The 22,153-nt window shown below is 38.3% G+C and overlaps 1 protein-coding gene across 1 annotated transcript in view; it reads right to left on the bottom strand.

Moving 5' to 3' along the window:
- LOC146691044 (ephrin type-A receptor 6-like) overlaps nucleotides 1–1,944 on the bottom strand; it is a 178,178-nt gene extending 176,234 nt beyond the window's left edge. The window contains exon 1 of the mRNA XM_085434336.1: nucleotides 1,321–1,944. Within this exon, the coding sequence (XP_085290462.1) occupies nucleotides 1,321–1,399 (79 nt within the window). The 5' untranslated portion in view covers nucleotides 1,400–1,944. The remainder of the gene's footprint in view (nucleotides 1–1,320) is intronic.
- Between the last annotated feature and the right edge of the window lie 20,209 nt (nucleotides 1,945–22,153).

Genomic DNA, 22,153 nt, shown 5'->3' with positions numbered 1-22,153 from the left:
TCTGTGGCAGACAACGACTGCAATTGTGCCACCGAGGTCCCAGACCAGTCAATATGAGAGACTAAAGTACAGTGGAAGGCAGACATCAGTTCAATCATTCAATCTGTGGCAGAGAAAAACACACAGCGAGGCTGTTATGTAGCAGCTGTCTAGGAGAACAGGGAGTAGCATCGCTCTTATTGAACAGAGAGAACAATAAAATATAACCTGGGGGGCAGATCCCGCTGTATTTCGTGCCCAATCAATAAGACTATTTTAAACCTCACGGATGCAGTAGTTGTGTGTGCAGGTGCACGTGGAGCCATCGAGGAACGCACGCACACAGACACACAAGCATTTGACCACACTCTAACACAAGCATCTGTGTGAGTGTGGTCACTTATCACAAAGAAAGACAGGTGGGCAGAAAACTTATGCAAGAGCAAAAGAAGCATGCATGCAGGTGTGTTTGCCTGACGCAATTTCTCTTACATACACACGCGCTTACATTCAGCACTACATCTATATCCAAGTGCATTTACATATGCACTCTTTGACAGCTCAGACTCGAAACGTTTCTAAAATCTACTGCAACACTCGCCGCGCAAAAACTGACATGCACATACTCTACCAGACGCACACACGTTCTCCCACCTAATGATTAAATCCTTCTGCCGCTGTGTCTGTGCCGGTGTGTTTGCACGTGTACGTGTAATGTATAATGTGTAATTACAGCAGACCGACATGTCATTTCAGCAGCGGAATTTTATCATTTTTAAAATTTTGTCAGGTTCAGAAAAAAGCTCAACCCAGGAAATCCTTCGAACTCTAACAGCAACATAATAAACTTAAAGTCACAATCTGGATTATGCCACAGCTCTTGTCTGTGTAGAAGAACTGAAAAATAATAAAGATAGAAATGCGTAATCCGTGAAAACAAACGTAGAATGTGCATTTTATATTAGATATCTAAGTTTCTTTTTTTCTCCCCCCCCCCCCCTTTATTCCTTTCTTTTCGCCGTTTCCGGTGTCTTTTTTAAAGTAATATCGCTATGAAACTTCTCATTCTTAACTCACACGAATGGCTTTTTGCGGGACTTATGAGTTATGATTTGCTCGAACTAAGGATACCTGTCTAGTGGCTGAACTCGATTGTCCCATCGGGCTAATTTGCTGCCCTACAGTAGTGTAACGGCAATATGCGTCCGAAGACAGTAAGTGTGGTGAAAATTTTTAAAACCATTGGGAAAGAACTGAAAGATGATACAACTGTTGGAATTTACGCGACACAAAGTCGGGAATGTTAGGAGCGAAGCGCATCGCCCTGTGGATGTGTCTTACCTTGGTTGCAGTTACAGAAACGAGTGAGGGCAGTTCCAAGAAAGAGTGAAACGAAGAAAAATCTGTTTCCAAAACTCATGTCTGCAACATCTATCACCGGCTATGTCTGGATATTTTTAGCCGAGAGGTAGCTGTAGCCAGATAAAAACACGTCACTGGAAGGTCCAGAAACACCGATCCGCTGCTCCTGGTCTTTACATTTGATCCCGATGGTAGAGAGCTGCCGGGTGACACAGCCGGAGATGGTCCATTCTTTACCTTGTGGCAGTAGCAGCTATGGCGCGGAACGGAGAGGTTTTGAATAAACTCAGCAAAATATCTAAAGTGAAATCAAATTTTCACACAAGGTGAGAAACACTTCCCACCTAACTACTTTGGAGATTTCCCATGCGCTTCATTCGCGGTTGATGCATTTATATTAACAAAAAAATCTCAAGTACAGATTAAAACGCAATGTGGTGCCTTTCTGTAGCGCACGGAGTCGTGACAGACTTTCACTCCTGCTTTTGGTACGGCAGTGTGCCGAGGGTTGCCAGCTCCAACTCGATCCGCTGCAGCAGCAAGATGGGAACGTTGAATAGAGAAATGATTTGGATGCAGCGGTAGAGCAGCTGAAGCGGGGGCTACAAGGAGACTGAGCGCATCTGTGCAGGATGCTCGGCACTAGAGGGGGTTAGCTGGCAAGGCAATGGCGTGTGTGTGCGCGCGCTTGTGTGTCGACTCGTTTCAGTGCGGGCTTCCCAAAATTATTAGAATTATAGAACTTGAAATTACTAAACTATACTTTTGAACCTGCATGATGTGATTTTTGACCTAACAGCTGACACCTGGGTCAATTATATGAGTATCAGTTATTATGTAATATAAGGTTACCACGGCTCTAAAAGTCCTTGAACATGTACAACTTGTGGGAAACACTTTGAATGGACAATAAAACAACGAGTTAAATCCCATAAAAGTGAATAAATTAATTCAGCTTTGCTTTGATTTTTATAATTAAATGTCAGTGTATCTGTTCTCTGATATTCATATTCAGCTGACTGGTGTATTTTGCTCTTACATCCTTTGTCTTTGTTTTATATAATGAATTTGACACTATTTTATAAAGAAACACATTTATCCATAAAAATAATAGTAACAACAACAATAAAAATCTCTATAGTCTACTGCAAACTTTTAAGACTTTTAGTATAAGTGAAATATAGTTTTTTCAGTAGGTCTTCTGTTCAAATTCCATTAAATCAAGGAATGTGCAAGAAAAAATATAGAGATGGTAGCTTTCATCCTAGCAGCATGCAGTGTCAGCCTGTGTTCAGTATGTCACTACAGCACTCTTTATCCCACAGGAAGTTAAGTTTTATCCATTTCAAGTGAAACAGTGAGCTGCTGTGCTTGCCAAGCCGCCAATGTCAGCCAAGATTAGGGAAGGTCTTCCTCGCATCTTCATGGACGTCTCATCGAGTGAGTAAGCAAACCCTCCCCAACCTGACCCGGTTAAACAAAGGAATGCTGGCTGCTGTGATGAGACCCAGTCAATCAGGACACGAGAACAGCTTCCTGTCAGCACAGAGGAGGTAAATACATCAACATCACAATCCGTCACCACCACTTAGCTCCCAGCCAATCATTAAACAACATAGAGAAGCTGCCAACTGACTACTGACTTTGTGCAATGCAACATGCAAACAGATTTAAGGACGGAGGGCTGTAGAGTAGAATATATTGACCACTGTAGCCTTTTTGTGTACTGTAGCCTTTCCAGGAATGGATCAAGCAATTAATGCCATATTGCAGATGTATTGCAACTATAAAATGATGGACTCATGTTGTGGGGGGAAAAAAATCATAGCCATAGAAATTGTAGATTGGAGGTATCAGTATATGTAATGTATGACTGTTAATAATTGGAACACAGAAACAAATATTCCACCACACTAAAACCAGCCATTTAACCTCCTAGGACCTGGTGTCCACATATTCGGACATCACATTTTGGGTTGTCTAGACCAAAATACTAAATTTTGCTTTACAAGGGCCTGATATCCACTTATGAGGACATTATATTGCCACTGTTCTATCAAAATTTAAAATGAATGTCCTCTTATGTGGATCTCATTTTTTCTCAGAATCAAAAATCAGGTAAAAAAAAAATAAAAATAAAAATCAGGTAATTCTTTGTTTTCACATTCACCAGGTCCCAATCAGCCCAAATAGCAAAGACAATTTAAAAATGCATGCCACGAAGGAGTTAGGGTCTTAGAAGGTTAAATCAAATATTCAACAACATTTAATCCCAAGAGCATTTTATAAATTGCTTAACATTTTCCTGAAATATTTTGTTTGTTTGTTTGGTTTTGCTTTTCCTTTCTTTTTTTTCTGTTTTTTTTTTTTTTTTTTTTTGGGGGGGGGGGGGGGGTATTTTTAGCTTGTGATGTGGAAATATCATGTACATCAAATTCTTTTTTAAAAGTAACCTGAGCTACTAAACTATTTACAACTGCTGCTCTCCTTATGTTGTTACTACTAACACTGCTTGAATAGAAAATGAGAAAAAATATTGCTAATGACTTCACTTACCTCTTATTCCCAAACAGAGCTAAACTAGGGATAACACAGAATGATGAAAGGGGGAAACTGTTCAGAAAAGATCCTCTACTGCCACCCCTTGCCCCCACCCCTCACAATGATTTGGTTTCCTTTGCTGTAATAATGGTCAATGAGGTGTGACTGTAGTGTATTGGGGGCCTAACTGTGAGCTATGATTCCCCCTGTCTGGAGAGAACAAGCTATGTCCATCTGTACTCATCACGAGCATGGACTTGGAACGAGACCACATCAGCACAACTGACAGAGACAATGAGACTTTATAACATTAATGTCCACTCTATTGTGTTCACAATGAAGTGCCAGGCTATACCAAACTACTCTGTGGACTTATTCCAAACTATTTAAAACCTATCCTACAAGGAAAGTTCCATTTCAAATCCATTGTGTACAGTTAAGAGCAACAATCTACCTCACTTTGTTTAAGAACATTTTATTTTAAAAAACAAGCAAACAACAAACAACCGAAAAAAAATTTACAAAACGAATGCACCCCCCCACCCCCCAAAAAGAAAGAAAAAACCAAACAAACTCTGAACTTCTGTTAGAGCCACCACTTCTCTATGGCTCACAAAAGGTCCCCAATCTATGGCAGCCCTGAGAGGCCAAATGGACTGCAACTTAAGAAAACACCAGCAATAAGAAAAAGGCTGCAAAAGCAAACAAAACACAGCGGCAATAGGAGAAAGAAAACAGAAATAGGACAAACAACAGAAATAGGAAAAAACAGATTTCCAAAAGCACAAGATAAGTGTTTGTGGGCAGACAATAACCCAACAGACCAGTTGCATGAACCAAAACATGCTAGGTAAGTGTGTTTTCATCTCATGATTCATATAATACTGATGATGGATTTTTAGGCTAATAGTTAGGCCTCCACTTCTTTTAAGTGTCTCCAAGCGCAATTATTAGCATATTTTGGTTCTGGATTTAACTCAAACCTTAGGCTTTCAATGCCTTGTGCTTTTTATTTTTCATACTAAAATTATATTTATACTTATTAAGGTCATTCTTGGTTAAAAAAAAATCATGCTGTTGGGGGAGGGGAATAATCTTATATAAATCGGAATTTAAAAAATTAAAGCTGGAAGTTTACAAAAATGTCCTCCTACAGATTTACTAGAAAAAATGAGTAATTTCTTTTTTAATATAATTTGCAGTAATATTTAATAATAAGAAAATACTTGCTATTTTATTCCAGACTTACCATATTATATATCTAACATATCTTAAGCATCCTTGTGATCTAAAAAGACTTCAGAAGTCTATTGGTTCTAGCAAATTGAATTTACAAAGACATTTTTTTAAAGTTTGACCCAATTCAGTGCTGTAGTTCAATAAATAAACAATAAATAAATGCTAGACAAGATGTTTATCATCCATTTCAAACTAAATAAAGACAGTAATCTAGTCAAGGTCATCCTACTGAAAGCTTTGACTCTGTGGAGTCCAAGGACCAGTTAAAAACTGTTGTTCTGGGTTGGGACAATAAGGCTTAACCCCCCAAATCTCTGTCTTAATTACCCACTGTTCTGATGTAACAGTTAGAGACACAATACACCATCTAGTCAGTTTGTTGATTAGATATGTGATTTATACCGAGTTCACTCAGCAATGTTGTAATGACTTTTGGGTGCATTTTTTCCCATGGTATGAGCAAATTTGCTTCTCATCCTCAATAAATTTATGAGGCTCAAAGGATTTACCCTGCAACGGTAAGCCCATTTTCCTATTCTTTATTATTGCATTGGCACTGAGGGAACACTCGATAATATGTGAAGCTTCATTTTGTTGCCCAGGGCAAGGCTGACATTGAATATTTTCAAATAGCGTTGCACAAAATAGTGACAGAAGAAAAACAATTGCTCAAAACCAAACTGTGATTACACCCAGATTCTAAATTGCCTCCAACAATTTACAGTCTGTGTTGTCTTCCAATTTATTTTTCACAATCAAGTTCAGCTGCAACATGTCAGTGAACCTCTTGCCTGCTGGGCAAAGCAAGGAGTTCAAATTTTGTTTCTGCAAGGACATTTTGAAGAAGGAAAAGATTCATCACTAGTATTAACTATCTGGTTATGGAAACAAACCGTAAAAGCAAAAACCGACATAGCAACACCTTTGATATGGCAAACATTTTAGCATGAAATAGCTTATTACCACTCACTCAGCAATCTCATGATTGGTTTGCAGCCACCTGATAAATATCCGGTATTTACTCTCTCTGTTCTTGTTTTCCATCTTCAGCGTTTCCTGGGGAAAATTTCTGACACTTTAGCAGATAAGTGCTAGTTACTAGCTTTGTTCTGCTGTTGTACTGCACTTTTAGTGCAAAATGTTTGTTAATGCATTTTCTTGAAAACAATTGCCCATTTTGGAAAAAAAACATATCAGAGAGTGATCTGAAAAGAGGCAAGGGATGGGTATCTATCTATCTATCTATCTATCTATCTATCTATCTATCTATCTATCTATCTATCTATCTATCTATCTATCTATCTATCTATCTATCTATCTATCTATCTATCTATCTATCTATCTATCTATCTATCTATCTATCTATCTATCTATCTATCTATCTATCTATCAATCAATCAATCAATCACAGGGCCAATGGAACAGTGTGTTATTGCATAACCAGAATTTCATTTAAATTAAACTAAATATGTGGACAGGTTATTTGGCTATATGTATTTTTGTGTATATTTTAAGCATATTTTTAAAGGTTTTGTGTTTTCATTGGCTGTTGGGTATGTGGTCATCAAAAAAGAATGAAGCAGAAGAGCCAAAAAGACAATCGTTTTAACAGTTACTTGAAGTGCCTATCTTACTACACACAGGCATGCACACACTTACACACACTTGTGCTACACCATCGAGGTTGCCCACCTCCCTGGCTGCCTAATGGGCCATAGGCTCTAATCTGGATGGCCACGGTGCTCAGGAGAATGAGCAGAGCAAATACAGAGCAGCTCATCAGCCCAGAGAGCCCGTGTGTCGGTAACCCCAGCTGTTAAAGACACATCCGCCCATCGTTCAGAGATGAGAGGAGGAAATGGGGAGACTTCACAAGCTGGGGTAATTTCCAGGGACTGACAGCAGATCCTCATAAACCCCTTTCCCCTCTTTATACCACGTCGTATTTCCCCTTTACTGAAATATTGGCATAGAGTAGAATTACCCCATATGTATCCTATGAAACCATTAAGAAAAATGCTGTTGTTCATTAATGTGTACCTGATCATTTCATATAATGATAATTTGATAGAAAGGAAGACACTTTTAATGTGATCCTCTAGTCGTATGTCTTCAGGTGAAAGGCATTGAAGAATGTCTGAATAGTTCATTGCACACTGAATATCTGCATATTTTCACATAATTCCTGCACATTCTTTTTCTCACTGAAGGTGAGAAAAGGATTTAAGTTTAAATCTTTAAGTTTAAAAAGGTGTCAGGGATAAAAATCGTCTCTGTCTTCCACCGTTCACTAGAGACTGAATATAATTTCTTAACTCAGCTATTCAACAGCAAGTCACTTGTCTAGCTTATTAGCCAAGAAAGCAAGGTGCTGCATTCAACCAGTCATGTTCAGAGCACAAATACAAAATGAATTCCAAATGGAAATGACAGTGTTGATAATAATCATAATCACAGTAAACATCATAACAAGTATCACCCACTACACCTCTGTGTGGATAAGTGTTTTCATTACATTTCAGACAGGTTCTGTAATTACAGGCAGCAGTGATGCAAGGTGGCATTCAGTGACTTGCCAGCTCCTGAAACCTGAACACCACCCCATCCTCAACCTCAGAATTTCCATTAGTAATTGACAAACAAATGGATTAATGGTGTATAAAATGACCCATCCATCATAGGGACTAAATGGGGATGAGGGTGCACCCTTCTGTCAGACATGCCTTTTTAGAGTCTGGCACTTATGACCTCTGTGTAGCTGACTATAGCAGCCACTGCTATTATTTCACCTGTGAGCTGAAATACTTCTTTTAAAGTATTTCAGCTCACATTTCTCTACTGTTATAATATGTGAGCTAACTTCATCTTTATTAAAAATGATACTTTTGTGAAATGAAGATAGAGATCATCGTTGTCCTCCATCACACTAGCAAAAACATACTGGAACTGATTTTAGATAAGGGACAAGTTTACAAGTTATTGCCATTTTTAAACCACTGATCTTTTCTTTCTTAAAAACGGGCTTCTAAAATAATTTGGTGCTATATGTACGTTGTGTGATGTTGAATCCATAATGAGTTTCCAGTTATTGTAATAGAGAGGGTTTTCTATTGTGTGTGTTTTATTTGTCACATGAAACAAGAAAAACACAGCTCACAATATGTTTTTTTTTTTTTAATTAGTTATTTACAACCTTGAATTGACTGTCAGTTTCCCTGGGAGCTTATTTCCTTTTGAACCTCTTTTTTTTTCTATCCACAGTTAGTTCACAGTCATTTAACACATGCAGGGAACAATCATTTTTATGTTAAAACAACAAAAATAATGGTTAATTATTGTTATTATTGTCATAATATTAACGCATTTTAAGTTCTGTAGAAATAACCGCCACATGAAACGATCAATCATACGCTCCCTGCAGTAAACGAGACACAATCTAGTTTCTTTCGACTACAAAGCCATCACTTTCTATTTGTCAATTTGGGTCTCTAACCTACAAGTTATATAGATATAGTTAAATGTTTAAATAATTACTTTAATGGAGAGAAAAATAAAAAAAGACAGAGAAGCCCTTTAACCACAGGTCCTCACAGAGCTGTCTGGATGAGGTCATCATACCAAATAAGCACAATTATTTATACAACTGAACAATTATTCCCAATGGACCAGCATCTAGATAGATCATGCACACACATATTATAGTATGAGTGAATATTTTCAACAAATATATGGTAATAATTGTTCAGTCCATTCACCCATGAGACCCAGATTACGGGCCTTGCATTCAGCTGAATCACTGACAACACTACTCATGTCCTGGATGTATATTCATCCTGCTTTCTTCTCCTGTTTCTCTTTAGAGCAGCACTTTTTTTGCTTTGGCTTGCTAAACATAATTTGTAATGCTACTGTCCCAATAAACTATTCTATAAGAGACTTGCTGACATCAACAGGTTCATGTACATTTTCCACAAGGCCAGAAAGTACCAGTGATGTATTTCCAAGCACATCCCCTGTAAACAAAACTTTTAGGAAAAGGCACTGTTTTTAAATAATGGAGTGTAAAATTATAGTTCAGGAGAAAAAAGAAAAACATATCCTGGATATAAAGACTGGGTTTAGGTCAATCTTATAATCTCACCAACTTTAATAAAGTTAAGTTATATACATTCTGTGCAATGTGGAAGGTGAGGCCATAAAACTCTGCCCAGTCTGGGCATGGGGGGAACCACACCAGCTGCTGATACCTGTACATCAGCACTGCTACAGTGAGCTGATGGATTCTCTGAGAATTTCATGTCCCTTTAAGATACCTGTCCATCTTCCTGCTTCTTTTTTTTAAAAGCAAAATTCTAATAACCCGAGGGATTAGAGAGACCTCTCCTATTCAGTTAAATCAATGTTTTGAGTGAGATAAACAATGACAAGGCAAAGTCTGCAGTCAATCCTGGACAGGTGCAAGCTTGTGTGTAGTCCAAGCACTTCTAACACTTGCACAATCATTGTGAAAAGCATATTCACTAACATTTAAGTGCTGCAGCCTTCTGCCTGACTATACATTCATTATTTGACAGTTACAGGGATAGGCCGTAGCATAATCATAGTAGCACAGTATAATAATACAGTTTTTCTCAGTTGCTTTGGTGCATTTCTCACAACAGAATTGATCTCTGCACCACTACTAAGGCTCTTCTCAAAACAATTAGTGCAAACTGCAAAACATGGTGGATAACTTGCAAAAGTGAGTCACTTCATCAAAAAGAAAAGTCAGTTGTTCAAAATAAGTAGTCAAAGCTTCAAAAGCAAGTCCCTTAATCAAAACAGATAATACATTCATCAAAAGCAAGTACTTATATCAATCAAAGTGTCAGGGCTGTCACAATTACAAGTCATTACACCAGCACCTTTGGTCACAAAATCAAATGGTTTGAACATGTTCTCATTGTGACGGATTTCTTTGTAGGTGCTTCCCAATGACATGTCAAGTCTGGACAGCATGCATGGCATGTTGAAAACCATAAATTGTAAAGGAAAATCAAGACACTCCATATGCACTCTTGATAATATTTAATTGAAACTGTTCACAGCATTGTGCAAACTGGGGAAATACAGTAAATCAAACATTTTACAGCAAACATAAACTCACTTAGACAGTAAACCTCACTCCAGTGGTTATGAAACAAAAAAACAAAACTGAAAAACAGACACTGCTGCATATCAATCATTGATATCTAGACGCTCCCGTCTGTCTGCCCACATATTTGCATCAACATCACAGCGAATGTCAGCTCTATCGATGCATCGGGGAAAGTATCTTCTGGAGTGTCAACTCCACTCTCTGCAGGACTCTGCTGTGATGTCATCACAAGCTGCATCCATAGCTGCTAGCAGGGTCATTTGGGTATGTGGATGCCTGTCATATACCTTCCACCTCCAGGAAGAGAAAAACTCCTCAATTGGATTTAGGAATGGAGTGTAAGGAGGAAGAAACTCCATAAGTATCCTGTCGTGTGCTGCAAACCACTGCCCGACTACAGCAGAGTGATGGAAGCTAACATTATCCCAAACCACTACATACATTGTCCGATTGTCACCAGGATCATCCCTTTCATTTTGTGGGATTAGGTCCCTATAAAGAGCGTCCAGAAAAGCCAACCGGTGTTGTGTATTGTATGCACCAATACGAGGAATATGGGTGTGAACGCCATTTTCTGAGATTGCTGCACACATTGTAATATTTCCTCCTCGTTGGCCTGGGACATCAATGGTGGCTATTTCTCCAATGTGATTTCGTTCACGCCTTTTGCAAGATTGAATCCCGCTTCGTCAAGATATACAAACGTGTGCAGGGGTTTCATGGAAACTCCTTAAAAATAGGGTTTTCAAAATGGGTGTACAAAGTGTTTGACAAGATGTTCAACAATTTTGAGTGCACTGACACAAGCAATGAAATGAAGACTATTAGTTGTGAGGACAATGACTATTCAGCCGGTACAAGTATAAATAATTGTGACATTCATGATAAAAGAAAGGAGATAGTGATGAATAGCAAGTCAAAAGTGACCATTCTTTAGATATTTGTACTTACTCAACTGCTTCATGTCCAAAGGCATTTGCCTTTGGACGCAATGAACATGAAACCGCCACAAGGTTGTGCCAAAACGACTACATGTTGTGGAGGTTGAACTAACTGTTGTGCAAAGTTTAATTCTGTTGTGAGAAATGCACCAAAGCAACTGAGAAAAACTGTAATAGGAAGTGAATTTCTAAATTGAAATAACAAAAACACATTTGAGGAAAAGACCGTTATAGCTGTAGCAGTTGTTTGTGACTGTCTAGCTTCCGTTTTAACTAAATCTAACTTTAAATGATTGCCTTCTTTTATAAAGCCATTATTGAGATACAGAAAAAAGAAATGGTTTAAGAGTGATGTCACAATGATGTAGGTTTTTTGAAGTACTGTCTCATTAGGCAAATGTTTTATACATGAGAAAAACAAAAGCGCTTGCAAGTATCAGCATCAGACCACAAAAAGTTTTAAATGCGCCTCACAGCAGGGGACCACAAATTGCAAGCGGTGGAAGGATACCTGACTGACCTTTGATTCCGCAGTGATTTTGATGAGATAATGTTACGCCATGAAATCTTTAGGAGGTATAACTCAAAGGAATGAAAGGAAACTTTCAATAAACTGTTCACTTCATCTTTTCAATGGAAAGTATAAAAAAACAAATCTATGCAGCAGCGTGAGGAATATCACCTATATGTTTTTTTTCTCTTTTTCATGAGCATAGAAGTAAACAGAAGTAGCATCCACAAAAGCAAAGGGAAAAAAAGTGACAGGCCCACTCTGCCAAGCTACTTTTTAAACTTATAAATAGAGCATTTACACTTCAAATGCGTAGTGCCATTCCACTAAAAACAGCATTTCCATCAAGAGATCACAACAAAGAAAGCTTTCGATTAGATATAAGTTGCACTGAGGCAAAAATAAAAGATCATTTATCAAATATTATGTACATTTACGGGAAAAAATATAATAATAAGAATTGAAAATGATTGAAAATCCTAATATTAAAGCTCATCAACTGAAAATGATTGAAAATCCCAATATTAAAACTCATCAACTGCAGCTGACTTCTTCAAAGTTCAGTACTGAGAGTCATGAATATGATTTAATGGTAATGGCAATATATAATGTCCTAAAAAAAAAAGGCAAATATATGCAGAAGTTATAATCATTTTCAAGCAGATTTTTTTTTTATTTTTTTACTGTCACTCTTTGAGTGACGAAAGTAATACTTTTCTTCCTACATTGTTTGATTAGCTGACAGAAGAGAGCACAGCCGTACATGTATGAAAAGCCTTTTTTTTTGTGGTCTAAATAAACAGAAAAATAAATATCAAAAAACTTAAAACAAGGCTAAATAGTCTCCATGAGGTCTGCAAAAAATTTGTGGGCTTCACCGAGTCCCCCACGTGGTGAGATATGATGCAGCCAGTCTTTCCCCAATCAGTGTCTCTCTTTAATATAATAATATTTTGACAGATCTGGCAGAACGATAACATACGGGGACCAACATTGCATATTTAATCTGTCGTTAGTTTTAGTCATTACCACAGATTTGTCCATTTCACAGTTTCTTTTTCCCAGTCCTCCTCCTTCTTACTGACTGAGCTAGAAAGAGAATAATTAGCTTGAGCTATTTTCTTCATGTTAGCAGTATTGCAGCTGACACGGTAATTGCAGCCTTTCAGAGAAGGGGAAAGTGTACAGAGAGGAGTGCAGCTACTCAGAAAACTACTGCTTTATTTAAGACCTCTTCACTTGCCTCAAGTTAGGCTCTCTGCCAGCAGCTGCCATGCTATTATCATGCTCACACATCTGTGCACATACAGTCATGCATGGCGAAACACACAGATTCATGCACATGCAACAAAATAATAGTTCCAATCAAACATTTTCTTTCATTTCAAAGTTAATTTGGTTGTTTTTGTTTGAAGATAATTCCACTAGATAATACAGCATCAGCTATATTTAATATGCTGTATATTCCATCCCCGTTTTAACCTAGTAAAGCACTCAAGTTCTGGAATAGATTACAGATAGTGTAGGGACAGTTGCTGAGCCTAAGGCATATAACTATAATTAGTGTCATAATAGATAACCACATTCATACTCTTCATTTCTCCACACCCTACGGCTGTGTTGATGAAGCTGTTATCGCTTCAATTAGATCAGTGATAACACACAGCAGTCTTTTTGAACTACTATTCTGCATTCTGGGCAACAGTTTTATGAGGAAATTGTTGGTAGTTTTTGCACAGATTTCTTACTGGTGAAGTGCCAGTTAGCTATCAATCTGGAAATAAAATAGCCTTTTTGTATCTAATCCAGGATATGCAAATCTAGGTAGAAGAAGGATATTGTCAAAGTCGCTGTACCATTTGTGCAGCAGTCTGCCTTGGTCTGACATTTCTGTCAAACAGTCAGACACAGTCGCTCAGTCCAATCTTTGTAGTCATCAGTAAGAGGAGTGCTCCAAAGTAATGGGTTTGATTTGTTCCAGAGCAGCAGGCTTTCTCTACCAATACACAGTTTGCGGGAGGGGAACAGTATGCATGGCTTCTTAAGAATGACAAATATGCAAACTTGACCTTTTCTTCTGACAAAATTGATTAATTGGAGTTCTGGAGTATGCAAAAAGAATCATGGATTTGTAAAAGCCGGCATTTTGTTTAAAAGAAATGCAACAACTTCCAAATAATAATAAGCACAGTGTAGAAAATGTCCCACATTTCAGTTGGGTATGTTATTTACTTAAATATGCTGCACAGAAACGACCCAAGAAGACAATTAATAACTGTTCAAAAATAAATCATTCTTATAGAATAATTCACTGACAGGCATTAATCACTTAGGACTATTGTGTACTTTTAGACTTTGAACCAGAACATTTTATTTCAAGACATGGGCTTGTTTTAGGCCCTTGAGAAGTTTTTTTCCATGATTGATGGTATTATAAGGATTTTTACCATTATTTTTTTTTATTTTTTTTTATCGAGTCACAAAGAGTTTGCTTTTAAAGATCAGAGGCTGGTAAATATATGGTAAGAGAAATAATTTTTAATATGAAAGTCTTTTTTATTTTGACCCATGGAGTTGAGCACTCCATGTGTATTGTTTTTATCAATGGTAGTTGCAGCTCTGTGGTCCTGAAAATTTAAGCATAAAAGTAATATAATAACGAATGTAAAAAAAAAAAAAAAAAAAATAGTAAAAGAACTTTCCACAAGCAGATTAAAAACTGTTGAACTGGCTCATCAGTTTACAGGGAGTGCAGAATTATTAAGCAAGTTGTATTTTTGAGGAATAATTTTATTATTGAACAACAACCATGTTCTCAATGAACCCAAAAAACTCATTAATAGCAAAGCTGAATGTTTTTGGAAGTACTTTTAAGTTTGTTTTTAGTTTTAGCTATTTTAGGGGGATATCTGTGTGTGGAGGTGACTATTACTGTGCATAATTATTAGGCAACTTAACAAAAAACAAATATATACCCATTTCAATTATTTATTTTCACCAGTGAAACCAATATAACATCTCCACATTCACAAATATACATTTCTGACATTCAAAAACAAAACAAAAACAAATCAGCGATGTCCACATTTTAACATTCATGTGGACAACCCTCAGGACAAAGGGACTAAAGACCTGAGTAACACTCTGGGCAACTTTGGGCTGACTCAGCATGTAACAGAGGCCACACATAATAGAGGACACACTCTTGACCTACTGATCTCCAAAGGCCTGAGCATTTCAAAGGTTACTGTGTCTGATGTGGGCCTGTCTGATCATTACTGTGTTTTCTTTGAAAGTAAAATCTCAGCCCACACAAATATATCAACAACAGTGATCACAAAACGGTGTATAACTGAACACAGTAGTGAGATCTTTAACCAGGTCTTCCCATTAACACCTGACCTGTCCAGAGGGTCAGTCAATGAGCTCGTCAATAGCTTCAATGCTAACATGTTAAATGTAATGGACACTATTGCTCCCATTAAGGTGAAGGTTATCTCTGGAAGGAAAAAGTCTCCATGGAGAAACTCCACACTGGTGAAAAATGAAAAAAGAGAGTGTAGGAAAGCTGAGCGCAGATGGAGAAAAACAAACCTCCAGGTTCATTATGACATTTATAAAGAGAAACTTCACAATTATAATTTACAACTGAGGAATGCAAGGAGGTCCTACTTCTCTGACATCCTCACTAAAAACAGCCATAATGCTCGGGTCTTATTTTCTACAGTTGACAGGCTAACAAACCCCCCTGTGTCAGTGGCAGCTGAACTTCATTCGACCATGGCCTGCAATGACTTTGCCAAATTCTTCACTGAAAAAATCCAAAAAATTAGACAAGCAATTGGTACATCAACAGCAGATCCAGGATATGTACTGTGTCCACCAAAAAACTGTTTAAACACCATGAAACAGTTTCAACCTATTAACAGCAAAGACCTGGAGGACATCTTAGGTCAACTGAACTCCTCCTCCTGCTGTTTAGATGTCCTGCCAACAAGTTTTTTCATAAAGGTCTCAAAGACTTTAGAGTCAGACCTGTTACAGATCGTCAACTTTTCTTTATTATCAGGTGTGTTTCCAGAATCACTAAAAACTGCTGTAATCAAACCTATACTGAAAAAGGACAATCTTGACAAGACACAAATGAACAACTACAGGCCGATCTCAAATCTCCCGTTTTTAAGTAAGATCATTGAAAAAGCAGTTTCTCAACAGCTCAGTTACTTCTTAAAACAGAATAATTGCTACGATGCCTTCCAGTCAGGTTTTAGACAGAACCACAGCACTGAAACCGCTCTGACCAAAGTGTTTAATGACATATAAGATAAGATAAGATAAGATAAGATAAGATAAGATAGAACTTTATTAATCCCTCGGGTGGGTTCCTCTGGGAAATTCGATTTCCAAAAAAGCACAGCACCGACAGAAGTTACAGAGTTATACACACACACATATATATAAATACAGAGACAATATAAATAAAATATACGAAGGGGATAAATAGAATAAATAGGAATAAAAATAAAAATACAAGTGAATTGCACATTTCAAGTATTGAGTCTATTGCACCGTTGACTATTTACAAAAGTATTGCACAAAAGGTATTGCACAGTGAGGTGAAGAGGCACTACAGCTTAGTTGTTCCCCCCTCCTTTGTCCTCCTGTTTCCCCTCCCTCTCCCCTCCAGGGAGGAGTTAAACAGTCTGATGGCGTGTGGGACAAAGGAGTTTTTAAGTCTGTTAGTTCTTGTCTTTGGGAGAAGCAACCTGTCACTGAACAGACTCTTCTGGTTGTTTATGGCCGTGTGCAGAGGATGTCTGGCATTGTCCATAATGTCCATCAGTTTCTTTAATGTCCTTTTCTCTGCCACTGTCACCAGAGTGTCCAGCTTCATGCCGACCACAGAGCTAGCCCTCCTGATCAGTTTCTCCAGCCTGGATGAGTCCTTCTTTGCTGTGCTGCTCCCCCAGCACACCACAGCATAGAAAAGTACTCCAGCAACCACTGACTGGTAAAACATCCTCAGGAGCTTCCTGCAGATGTTAAAAGACCTCAGCCTCCTGAGGAAGTACAGTCGCCTTTGGGCTTTTTTATACAGGTGCTCTGTGTTGCATGACCAGTCCAGTTTATTGTCCACCCACAGCCCGAGGTACTTGTACTTGTTGACCACCTCCACCTCCTCCCCCTCTATCTGAACCGGCAGTGGACCTGCTCTAGACCTCCCGAAGTCCACAACCAGTTCCTTAGTCTTTGAGGTGTTGAGTTGCAGGTGGTTTGTGTGACTCCATGCGACAAAGTTCCTCACCAGACTTCTGTACTCCTCTTCCTGATCATCCCAGATACACCCCATGATGGCTGTGTCGTCTGCAAACTTCTGAATGTGGCATAATTCAATATGTCTGAATACAGACAGTGGAAAAATGTCAGTCCTAGTTTTACTGGATCTCAGTGCAGCATTTGATACAGTTGACCACAACATATTACTCAAACGACTGGAGAACTGGACAGGTCTTTCAGGAACTGTACTAAACTGGTTCAAAACATACGTAGAAAACAGGAAATACTTTGTATCAATAGGTAACTTCACATCTGAGCAGACAAGTATCACATGTGGAGTTCCCCAAGGTTCCATCTTGGGACCCCTTCTGTTTAACATCTACATGCTCCCACTGGCACAGATTATAAACAACAACAAAATAAACTATCACAGCTATGCAGATGACACACAAATATATATCACAATGTCACCAGGAGACCGAGGCCCTGTACAGGCTCTTGGTAAATGCATTGAGGAAATCAATGACTGGTTGTGCCACAATTTTCTCCAGCTAAACAAAAACAAAACTGAGGTAATAGTCTTTGGCGCCAAAGAAAAACGATTACAGGTCACCAGAGAACTTCAATCTATACATCTAAAAACCACAAACCAGGCGAGAAATTTGGGTGTAGTGATGGATGCAGACCTAAACTTAGAAAAACACATTAAGACAATAACAAAGTCAGCTTACTATCACCTCAAGAATATATCAAGGATAAAAGATCTGATGTCTCAACAGGACCTGGAAAAACTAGTCCATGCATTCATCTTTAGTAGGCTTGATTACTGTAACAGCATCTTTACAGGTCTACCTAAAAAATCAGTCAGACAACTACAGCTCATTCAGAACTCTGCTGCTCGAGTCCTCACTAAGACCAAAAAAGTGGACCACATCAGTCCAGCTCTGAGGTCCTTACACTGGCTGCCTGTCCGTCAGAGGATAGACTTTAAAGTTCTGATGCTGGCCTATAAAGCTCTGAATGGTTTAGGACCAAAATACATCAATGACCTCCTGACCCAGTATGAACCATCCAGATCCCTCAGGTCATCTGGATCCGGTCTTTTATCAGTTCCCAGAGTCAGAACCAGACACGGAGAAGCTGCATTCAGCTTTTATGCTCCTTATATCTGGAACAAACTCCCAGAAAGCCTCAGATCAGCTGAAACACTCAGTTTATTTAAATCCAGGTTGAAGACTCACCTGTTCTCAGCTGCATTTGAATAAAGCACCAAATCCACACTTTAAGCTTAAATTTCAAAACTTACATTTAACTACTGATTTTATCTACTGTTCTGATTTTATCTGTTTTGATTTTATATACTGTTGTTTGTTTGTTTGTTTGTTAATTAGTTAGTTAGTTTATTTGCTTGTTTTAATCAATTTTAAATCATGCTTTTTATTTGTTCTTGTTTCTAATGTCTCTGTAAAGCACTTTGAATCACCTTGTTGTTGAATTGTGCTATACAAATAAACTTGCCTTGCCTTGCCTTGCCAATATAGCCACCTTTCTTTGCAAGGACACTCAAAAGCCTGCCATCCATGGATTCTGTCAGTGTTTTGATCTGTTCACCATCAACATTGCGTGCAGCAGCAACCACAGCCTCCCAGACACTGTTCAGAGAGGTGTACTGTTTTCCCTCCTTGTAAATCTCACATTTGATGATGGACCACAGGTTCTCAATGGGGTTCAGATCAGGTGAACAAAGTGGCCATGTCATTAGTTTTTCTTCTTTTATACCCTTTCTTGCCAGCCACGCTGTGGAGTACTTGGACGCGTGTGATGGAGCATTGTCCTGCATGAAAATCATGTTTTTCTTGAAGGATGCAGACTTCTTCCTGTACCACTGCTTGAAGAAGGTGTCTTCCAGAAACTGGCAGTAGGACTGGGAGTTGAGCTTGACTCCATCCTCAACCCGAAAAGGCCCCACAAGCTCATCTTTGATGATACCAGCCCAAACCAGTACTCCACCTCCACCTTGCTGGCGTCTGAGTCGGACTGGAGCTCTCTGCCCTTTACCAATCCAGCCACGGGCCCATCCATCTGGCCCATCAAGACTCACTCTCATTTCATCAGTCCATAAAACCTTAGAAAAATCAGTCTTGAGATATTTCTTGGCCCAGTCTTGACGTTTCAGCTTGTGTGTCTTGTTCAGTGGTGGTCGTCTTTCAGCCTTTCTTACCTTGGCCATGTCTCTGAGTATTGCACACCTTGTGCTGTTGGGCACTCCAGTGATGTTGCAGCTCTGAAATATGGCCAAACTGGTGGCAAGTGGCATCTTGGCAGCTGCACGCTTGACTTTTCTCAGTTCATGGGCAGTTATTTTGCGCCTTGGTTTTTCCACACGCTTCTTGCGACCCTGTTGACTATTTTGAATGAAACGCTTGATTGTTCAATGATCACGCTTCAGAAGCTTTGCAATTTTGAGACTGCTGCATCCGTCTGCAAGATAGCTCACTATTTTTGACTTTTCTGAGCCTGTCAAGTCCTTCTTTTGACCCATTTTGCCAAAGGAAAGGAAGTTGCCTAATAATTATGCACACCTGATATAGGGTGTTGATGTCATTAGACCACACCCCTTCTCATTACAGAGATGCACATCACCTAATATGCTTAATTGGTAGTAGGCTTTCGAGCCTACACAGCTTGGAGTAAGACAACATGCATGAAGACCCAGGAACCCTGACAGAAGAGGATGATGTGGACAAAATACTCATTTGCCTAATAATTCTGCACTCCCTGTAGTTGTTGCTGCTGTCATTGAGTGATACTACGATTCACACATATTGTTTTTAATTTGTGGGAATTAAGAAAAACAAAGCAATATTGACTACAAAAAGTATGTAAAAATTATAAAAAGTTCAAGTTGTAACCCATCAAATATCTTAGCATAAGCTAGATATTAACATGTTTAAAAAAGTGAAATTACATTTTGTAAGTTTGCATTTATATAAAAACAAATTTATGATGCAAAAAATATACTATGGAAATTACTATTATAATTTTACAGCTATCTTACCATAAAGTTAAACCCAACACTGGAAAAATAGATATTAGGATAGGGGTAGTATATCATTAAAGAAATGCTAGTAAACATAAACATACCCAGTCTTTAAGTGATGTCTTATGAACAAACTACTCTTCATTTATTAAGGCTGTTGTGTTTTTAACATGTTTTAATGCTTTGTATCTTATTCTCTTTAATTTGAACAAGCCTAAAAAAAGTTGGTAATCACTGTTTGACTCTCTCAGTTTTTATCACCACTATTCATTTTAAACCTCAGTTTTTAAAACCTTACTGTGTAACTACAGCCCAGACCAAGCAGCAATATATTGACTAACCTCATACTGTGGATGGATTATCTCAGTTGTTCTGCTGACTTTAGTTTGGTCCATTGACAGATTCCTGCCATGCGATTTACATTTGTCCCTAACCATCGGGAACCCTCATGTTAACTTTCATCAAGTGGTAAAAGGTTACCATTCATCCTTCAGCTTCAGTGTGACAATGTGTTTATATTATGCTAACCATAGGTATGTAGCTAGCCGCCATGTAGCACATCAGTTATATACCAGCTAGCCCAACTTTAGTAACCCTACAAACATCACTGTTGTTTAGTTTTCTGTCTTCATTTGTGCCGGAAGTGATAGCAGAGCTGTATGTTTTAATTTTTTCAGAAATCTCTCAGTCATATTTAGGTGGAACCACCAAGCTAACTCCCTGCTAACTCCATTAAATTTCATAAATTCTGTTTTCATGGATGCCTGGATTTTAAACTTAATTGTTAGACCTGGTAGAGCAGCCACAGTGATCATTTTATTAAAGATGAAAAAATGTAGACCTTTTGTAACTCTCAGTGATGTGTTCATTTGACTTTGGGACCTAAAGCGGAGTTTGAACCCGGAAACGGCTAATGATGTCAGACTTAAAGACCAGAAAGCTAACTATGGCCGGTAAACATGGTAAACATACAGGTTTTTTTTGGTGTTTTTTGTTTGTTTGTTTTTACAGTATATTAAGCTTTGTTTATAAAACAATAACAGCACTAAAGACGCATTAAGAGACCTTTCATCAGATGGACATAAGCTATCATTTGACGCACACTAGCTTGCATGCTAAAGCATTAAATCCTCAAAATGGATGAAATCTGTTTTAGAATGACAGGAGATTAAATGGAATGAATTTAAATCTTTTAAATCTGCTTAGTAATTGCAGCATATGACAAGCCAAAAGGGGGAAAAAAAGATAAATACAATAAGTCATTGAGTTCGTAAAGCTGAAACTTAAACTCAGAAAGTTTAAACTAACTGGCACAAATGACCTTAATTAGAAGACACGCTTATAATATAAACGACAATGACAAGCAATGACATTCATCCAAAGTTAACTTCTTTTTTCATAAGGCAAAAAGGAGAATCAAACTCTCAAATCCTGCACAAATATGTGTGATTATTACAGAATCATTGTATGCTGTATAACATAAAGAAAATATTAAACTTGAATCTTTCATCAGTATTCAACTCAGACTGACGTGTGTGTGTGTGTGTGTGTGTGTGTGTGTGTGTGTGTGTACTTTTCGGTCAAGTGGTGACAGTTGGACAAGCCCCTAAACACGTTTAGTTATCTTGTCAACACACACACACACACTCACACACACCCACAAACATACACACACACACCTCCTCTCTCACTCTCTCTCTCTTATTGCTGTCATTCTGTCCACCTTCGTGGCTTCTGACCAATCATGTCTTAAAGCTGGGTCACTTATAAACGAGTGTGTGTTTGGGAAGCCAGGATTCAGCCTGTTAGAGCCAGGAACCAATAATCTCTCACTCTGTGTACATGCATGTGTAGTATTGTATGTGTGTGAGTGTGTATTTGTGTATGTGAGAATCAAAAGGCCAAATCGACAATGCTGGATTCAGCTGACAATCATCTGGTTCAGTGGACCAAAGGCAGGTGTTAAGAATGACCTTGACTGTCCTAGTAACGAAGCAGTCAGGTACTGAGAGTCTTGGTGCCTCTTCATCATTGAGCAAAAGAGTAAATAACTTCCTAAGAAATAATTAATCCAAGTTGATTTTGTTCAGATTTTTGAAAACTAAAAGATAAAGAGAATTATGTGC

Source organism: Copadichromis virginalis, linkage group LG16 (genome assembly GCF_057382275.1).
Source record: "Copadichromis virginalis isolate Kocher_CV1m ecotype Utaka linkage group LG16, C_Virginalis_male_GT1.1, whole genome shotgun sequence".
Classification (NCBI taxonomy): domain Eukaryota; kingdom Metazoa; phylum Chordata; class Actinopteri; order Cichliformes; family Cichlidae; genus Copadichromis; species Copadichromis virginalis.
Note: the sequence above shows the minus strand (reverse complement) of the source record. Positions and strands in the feature narration are given on the sequence as shown.